Consider the following 7,560-nt stretch of genomic DNA (forward strand, 5'->3'; position numbering starts at 1 on the left):
CATGTTTCAGCATGATAATGCACGGCCCCATGTTGCAAGGATCTGTACACAATTCCTGGAAACTGAAAGTGCCCCAGTTCTTCCATGGCCTGCATACTCACCAGACATGTCACTCATTGAGCAAGTTTGGGATGCTCTGGATCTACGTGTACGACAGCGTGTTCCAGTTCCCGCCAACATCCAGAAACATCGCACAGCCATTGAAGAGGAGTGGGACAACATTCCACAGGCCACAATCAACAACCTGATAAACTCAATGCAAAGGAGATGTGTCACACTGCATCAAACAAATGGTGGTCACATCAGATATTGACAGCTTTTGTGATCCACGCCCTTGCCTTTTTTTTTATCAACAGATGCATATCTACAATATATTCCCAGTCATGTGAAATCCATAAATTAGGGCCTAATTCATTTTTTTTTAATTGACCGATTTCCTTATATGAACCGTAACTCAGTAAAATCTTAGAAATTGTTGCATGTTGCGTTTATATTTTTGTTCAGTGTAGTAAACCAGTCCTGCTAGATTATAGTACATCATAGATCTAATCCAGGGTTTTTTAACCTTTTTCGATCAAGGGCCCAATGAAACACACTCAAACAATCTGGGGACCACCTTTTAGTCTAGCTGCTGTAATTTTCAATGTGTTCGTTTTATGCTTTTTCAGGGACCCTGAAAGCTCCTAATCCTCCTATGCCCCGTGGTTGAGAATCACTGTAATCAATTACTGATAGATTTAGACTTCATTTCCCTTCAGACCCAGCAATTATTTTGCTTGATTTCCGCGTCACATGACGATGAGAGTCAATTTTCTTTTTGCTCATCTCATCCGCAAGTTTGCATAGTTGTAGGGCCAGACATTAACTGTTAACAAAAGAGCAGTTAACAGCCAGTAGTATTTAGACGTCTGTGAGAATTTTGAATCAGTTTAGGGTGTTGAGATTTTATTTGTTTTTAGTAAAGTTTTAACTCACGATATCCAGCAAAAAAAAAAAACTTTTCAAGCCAACCCGGAAAGAACTTAAAGCTACAGTTAGCGAATAACGTTATCTAGCCAAACGGACAATTTCTAGCTACCTAACATTACGTTAATTTGGTAACTAGCTACTTAATTTGTTTCTTCGAATGAATGTTGAATTTTCTTGCTCTTCTATTAAAACGTTAAGTATTCGGCTTCCTAGCAAGTTACATGACATGCATAGTAAAAGCTAACATGTACTAGCTAGCTTACTGGCCAACGCCTTTTTTTGCCCTCCTTATGCTCGTCGTCGCACAAATGTAGTTTGGAAACGTGTCGTAGTTAACATGGACCAGAATTCTGCGGCAAGCGTTTGACAGACACAACAGTACAACTTTGTAGTTAGAATTAGAATGTCATTCTGTCTTTTTTACTGAACGTTTTTTCCATTTGGATAACTTGTCAAAAGCCAGGTAGCTTTCCAGCTTTACATTATCATAGTATTTAGGATTTACCTGTTGGGATCAAAATGGGTTGCACACTAAGTGCCGAAGATAAAGCTGCCATGGAGAGGAGTAAAATCATTGATCGGAATCTGAGAGAATCAGGCGAAAAGGCTTCAAGTGAAGTCAAGTTGTTGCTTCTAGGTGAGTGTTCCTATGTGACTGACATTAGCAGTGTCTGAAGAGGGTGTTTGTCTAAATGATTACTTTTATGTAGGGCTCATGACTGAATTATCATTACAACTTTCTTTTGAGCTTTCATGCTCATGGTGTAGCCTAATTGTTTCCTCTAGATTCTCAGACCCGGTGCAAAGGCCCCGAAGCGGTGAGGGGGGGGGTGTAGAACTTAAACAGATGGATTCTGCTGGTTCTGGGCACTGACTGTGCATGATTGTTTTTATATCTTTACACGTTTAGTGGGGAGCTAAGAGTTGGAACTTTCTACCTGATCTTATGGCTTCTCTCTTTACCACTTAACTTTCCACTTCAAGGTGCTGGGGAGTCTGGGAAGAGCACCGTTGTAAAGCAGATGAAGTGAGTACATATTTCAACAGTTTTGTGCACACCCCAAAAACAGCTTTTTACTGATTAGGAACACTTATGAAGTGATGAATCAGTTAGGAGCCTTTGAGATGTTATCTAGATTAGATGTTGACCACAAGCACCAGTAAGATATGCATGATAACCTTCTCTTCCTGCACTCAGAATCATCCATGAGGATGGCTACACACAGGAGGAGTGTAGCCAGTACAGGGTTGTGGTTTACAGCAACACCATCCAGTCCATCATCGCCATCATCCGAGCCATGGGCAGGCTCGCCATTGACTTTGGGGACACAGCAAGATCAGTGAGTCAGCTTCAAGATTCTCTTACACTGTTCTAAAACCACCTGAATGTATGTAGTTTACTACTGCTTTTTCCCGTTTGTAAAATGCCACAGTGTGTTGTTTCTCTTTGTTATGACTACAAGGAAGTATGAACTTTACAAGAACATTTACATTTAAGTCATTTAGCAGACGCTCTTATCCAACATGGATGGTCGGCATGTGAAGTAAATCACTTGAAAGCTGATTCTGTACCTAACATGTTGATTTCAGTGACATTTTTCTGTTGTCATATTGTTCCCACAAGGATGAGAGCTGTCAGAAGTTGTTTCCTTTTGGTAACTGTGTTTGCTTGGCTCCAGGATGATGCCCGCCAGCTCTTTACCTTGGCCAGCTCAGCAGAGGAAGGGGTCATGACCCCTGAACTGGCTGGGGTCATCAAGAGGTTATGGCAGGATGGAGGGGTCCAGATTTGCTTTGGCAGGTCCAGAGAGTACCAGCTCAACGACTCAGCCTCATAGTAAGAGCATTACAAATATCTGCCCTAAAACTGCTTGAATCAAGTATTATAACGACCAGAGAACCATAGTGAATGATGGGAGGGATATTGTCTTGCGCACTTAGCCATCCTCTTTGAAGAGGTAGAGTTTCGCAGGTTTTCGGAAGATATGCAGGGACTCTGCTGTCTGAGCTTCAGGGGGAAGCCGTTGCCAGGACAGAGAAGCGCTTGGACTGGGCTGAACTGGAGCTGACCCCTGTAGCGGTGGGAGGGCCAAGAGACCAGAGGTGGCAGAATGGAGTGCTCAGGTTGGGGTGTAGGGTTTGCACATAGCCTGAAGGAGGGAGGGGGAGTTAGTCACAATGGGTCAGGCCATAGGCCAAGTGTAACAGTAAAAGATGAGGATTAATGTTATGAAAAATGTTTCATTCTTATTTTTTATTATGGACCAGGAAAAAGTCCCCTGTTGCTAGATAAGTTGACTAGGTACGAATTATTTCCTAGAAACTGACTCCTACTTTGAGACATGTCTGACTCCTCTGATACCAGTGAGGACATGAAAGGAGGAACCCTGTGATAGACTGTTGCTGTTGCACCACACTGCTGAAGCAATAGAGACGGGAAGTTCCAGGCCCTAAAGGCAGAAACAGGTTGCCGTTAGTGCCGGGACAATACCAGTATTTGAAATATTCTTTCCATGGCAAAAATGAAAACCGGAAGCAGACAACTCTTTGGTCCTTTAGAAACCTACTGTATACTAAACATTGTGCGCTATAGCTTGGAAAATAAATAAATAAATGTGACTGGATGACATGTTTTTTTCCAACATAAATCCGCTTTGTGTTTTGTTTCCTTGCCATGATACTTTGCATGTCTTGGCTCACCAATTTGAAACAGCATTATCCAACAATTCGCAAGTATTAGTGTGTTTAAGTATGGTAACTTTTTATATTAAGTCAGCCTCCTCTGCTTTCTCCTCAGTTACCTGAATGACTTGGACAGGATATCCCAGCAGAACTATGTGCCCACGCAGCAGGATGTTCTGCGGACAAGAGTCAAGACCACCGGCATCGTGGAGACACACTTCACATTCAAGGACCTCTACTTCAAGTCAGTAACCTGTTAACACAGCCCTCTGTGCACTGACACTAATAATCACTGAGGCACTTTGTCCCTACAGATAATGATTCACTAATGTAGAAAAGCCCAAAGCTGTTTGTATATCACCGTAGTGACCACATCATACTGTATGAGTGTTTCACTACCTCTCATACCCTTTTTTAATGTCCTATTTTTCTCACTTCCTCATGTCTCTGTCTGACTCATCCTGGCTGCAGGATGTTTGATGTGGGGGGTCAGAGGTCAGAGAGGAAGAAGTGGATCCACTGCTTTGAGGGAGTCACAGCTATCATCTTCTGTGTGGCGCTCAGTGACTATGACCTGGTGCTGGCTGAGGATGAGGAGATGGTGAGTGGGACAGGGCATCAACTCTAGATCTATAGTCATGTGGTATTTACAAGGTTGTTGCAGTATAAAATGTACAGTACCAGTCAAACGTTTGAACACCTACTAATTCCATGATTTGTCTTTATTTTGACTATTTTCTACATTGTAGAATAAGTGAAGACATCATCAAAACTATGAAATAACACATGGAATCATGTAGTAACCAAAAGTGTTAAGAAAATATTTTATATTTGAGATTCTTTGACAGCTTTGCAAGGAAGACCCAGAGTTATCTCTGCTGCAGAGGATAAATTCACTGGAGGTAACTGCACCTCAGATTGTAGCCCAAATAAGTTCTTCACAGGGTTCAAGTAACAGACACATCTCAACATCAACTGTTCAGAGGAGACTGTGTGAATCAGGCCTTAGTGGTTGCATTGCTGCAAAGAAACCACTACTAAAGGACACCAATAAGAAGAGACTTGCTTGGGCCAAGAAACACGACCAATGGACATTAGACCGGTGGAAATTTGTCCTTTGGTCTGATGAGTCCAAATTTGAGATTTTTGGTTCCAACCGCCGTGCCTTTGTAAGACGCAGAGTAGGTAAATGGATGATCTTCGCATGTGTGGTTACCACGTGAAGCATGGAAGAGGAGGAGGTGTGAAGATGTGGGGGTGCTTTGCTGGTGACACTGTCTGATTTTTATTTAGAATTCAAGGCACACTTAACCAGCATGGCCACCACAGCATTCTGCAGCGATACACCATCCCACCTGGTTTGGGCTTAGTGGGACTATTTGTTTTTCAACAGGACAATGACCAAAAACACACCTCCAGGCTGTGTAAAGGCTATTTGACCAAGAAGGAGCGTGATGGAGTGCTGAATCAGATGACCTGGCCTCCAGTCACCCGACCTCAACCCAAATGAGATGGTTTGGGATGAGTTGGACTACAGAGTGAAGGAAAAGCAGCCAACAAGTGCTCAGCATATGTGGGAACTCCTTCAAGACTGTTGGAAAAGCATTCCAGGTGAAGCTGGTTGACAGAATGCCAAGAGTGTGCAAAGCTGTCAAAGGTTCTACTTTTTCTACTTAGAAGAATGTCAAATATAAAATATATTTTTGTTTTGGTTACTACATGATTCCATATGTGTTATTTCGTGTTTTGATGTGACTGTTATTCTACAATGTAGAAAATAGAAAAAATAAAGAAAATCCTTGAATGAGTAGGTGTGTCCAAACTTTTGACTGGTACTGTATATCAAGTCTTATCAAAAGGGATTGCATAACAGTTTCACCCACACACAGACCCTGACACTGCACATCTCTCCATAGAACCGTATGCATGAGAGCATGAAGCTTTTTGACTCCATCTGCAACAACAAGTGGTTCACGGGCACCTCCATCATCCTCTTTCTCAACAAGAAGGATCTGTTTGAGGACAAGATCCAGAAGAGCCCGCTCACTATCTGCTACCCAGAGTACTCAGGTACATCAGTGGACAGCATTTGTACTTAGTGGGTTCTTGTTTGAGATGTCTGAGTAATGAGTAATACCTCTATTTTGAATTATTAGCTTGTGCAACATGGGAGGAGCCTCAGGACACACTTTGGCAAAGCAGGAAATTAAAGTTTAGCAAGTGTTTGTCCATAATAGGAAATTACTAGTTTGCCCAAAGCAGTGTATTGAGTTATACCTATTTTGCATGTCCTTTGAGAATGAGTGCATAAATGAGATTGAAAACATTCTCTTCCACTACTCTAGGTCCAAACGCATACAAAGAGGCGTCAACTTACATTCAGTGTCAGTTTGAAGACTTGAACAAGCGGAAGGATACAAAGGAGATCTACACCCATTTCACTTGTGCTACTGACACTAAGAACGTGCAGTTTGTCTTTGACGCTGTCACTGACGTCATTATCAAAGCCAGCCTGAAGGAGGTTGGCTTGTACTGAGACTCCTGCAACATCTGTCTGTCATCATAGGGGCGGGAGTGTGTTGGAATCTTCTCACGCATTTACAAGTGGGAATCGCTCATTGCCATTGACAGTCCACATCTATGATTGGCTATTGGAAAGGTTCAGTGTTTCAACTGCAGAAGTAGGCTGCAGAGTACATAGGGGTTGTTAGACCATATACTGTTGCCATAATGTATGATGAATCCTTGGATATTTCAAGACAAGATTACATAGGCCACTTATGTGCTTTTGCCTTTCTATACTGTTGTTGTGGATTCATGGCTATGGACTTACAACTTAAAAAGTGAGTTTGTTATTGCCAAATTTCGGTCAAACATTCTGCACTTAGGCTTTCAGCGTTCACTTTAAAGGGTTAAAAGGTATTAATTACATATTAAATGTTGAATAGGATATCAACTATTATGCATTTTCTGAGTTTTGATAACTGTCTTTATAACTAAGTCTTTCTTACAGTATAAATGGTCATGGCCTTGTACACTAGTGTTAAGTATTTTTTTTAAATTATCTCTTGGTAATGTTAATATGCTGAATTCTTATTTTAATTCATCACTATTCAGATCGTTACATAACACTTAAGTAGTTTACTGGCTGTAAACCAACTATATGAGATTATTTTTCAAATGATATCACTTGATGTTTTAAACCACTTTTAAAGAATGCGTTTTTGTAATGGTTGCTTGACTTGGATTATGTTGCCTATTTGCTTTGGAGTATCTTTGTATATAACTATTTGTATAAAGATTATGGCCTTTCACTTAGTGGCCTTATTAGAAACTATAAGTATTTGCCATTGAAATGCTCCTTTTTATGTTAATCACATTGCCATTTGGACATTTACATGAATGTTCCTTTGATTAAATTGAATGTGTGCCAAACTTGTCTGATTACTCAATAGTAAATATAAGATTGTAAAAAAGTTATTATACCATTGATTCTCATACAGTGGGTTCAGAAACTATTCAGACCCCTTGACTTAAAAAAAATAAAAATAATAATCTTTATTTTAACAGGGAAAACACTGAGACCTGGATCTCTTTTACGGCTGTGCCCTGTGTAAACATGTTGACATGTACAGTTTTAGGCATACAGACAAGAACATTTCAAACATACAAAACAGAGACACAATTCAACAGAAACAATCACAGACATCATATTGATCCTCCATTACATTTTTGAAATGGGAAAGGGACACCAAAGTGTCTAACTTAAATTGGATCTGCAGTTTCTTCCATAAATAAGGTGCAAAGGAACTAAAGGCAGTCCTACCCAACTCTGTGGAGACCGCAGGAGTCTCTAATGTAATCCACATCTGTGATCTGGTTTTAAAATTAGTATATCTAGTGGAAATT

At 40.7% G+C, this 7,560-nt stretch overlaps 1 protein-coding gene across 1 annotated transcript; it reads left to right on the forward strand.

Annotated features, from left to right (window-relative positions):
- Positions 1-1,332: 1,332 nt before the first annotated feature.
- Positions 1,333-7,086, forward strand: LOC100196762 (guanine nucleotide binding protein (G protein), alpha inhibiting activity polypeptide 3). The gene is given in 8 exon segments (NM_001141784.1): positions 1,333-1,606; positions 1,954-1,996; positions 2,168-2,309; positions 2,649-2,806; positions 3,767-3,895; positions 4,123-4,252; positions 5,568-5,721; positions 5,997-7,086. Coding segments are annotated over 8 exon segments (1,065 nt in total). The 5' UTR covers positions 1,333-1,488; the 3' UTR covers positions 6,188-7,086.
- Positions 7,087-7,560: the final 474 nt, after the last annotated feature.

Source organism: Salmo salar, chromosome 22 (assembly GCF_965601325.2).
Source record: "Salmo salar chromosome 22, fSalSal1, whole genome shotgun sequence".
Taxonomy (NCBI): domain Eukaryota; kingdom Metazoa; phylum Chordata; class Actinopteri; order Salmoniformes; family Salmonidae; genus Salmo; species Salmo salar.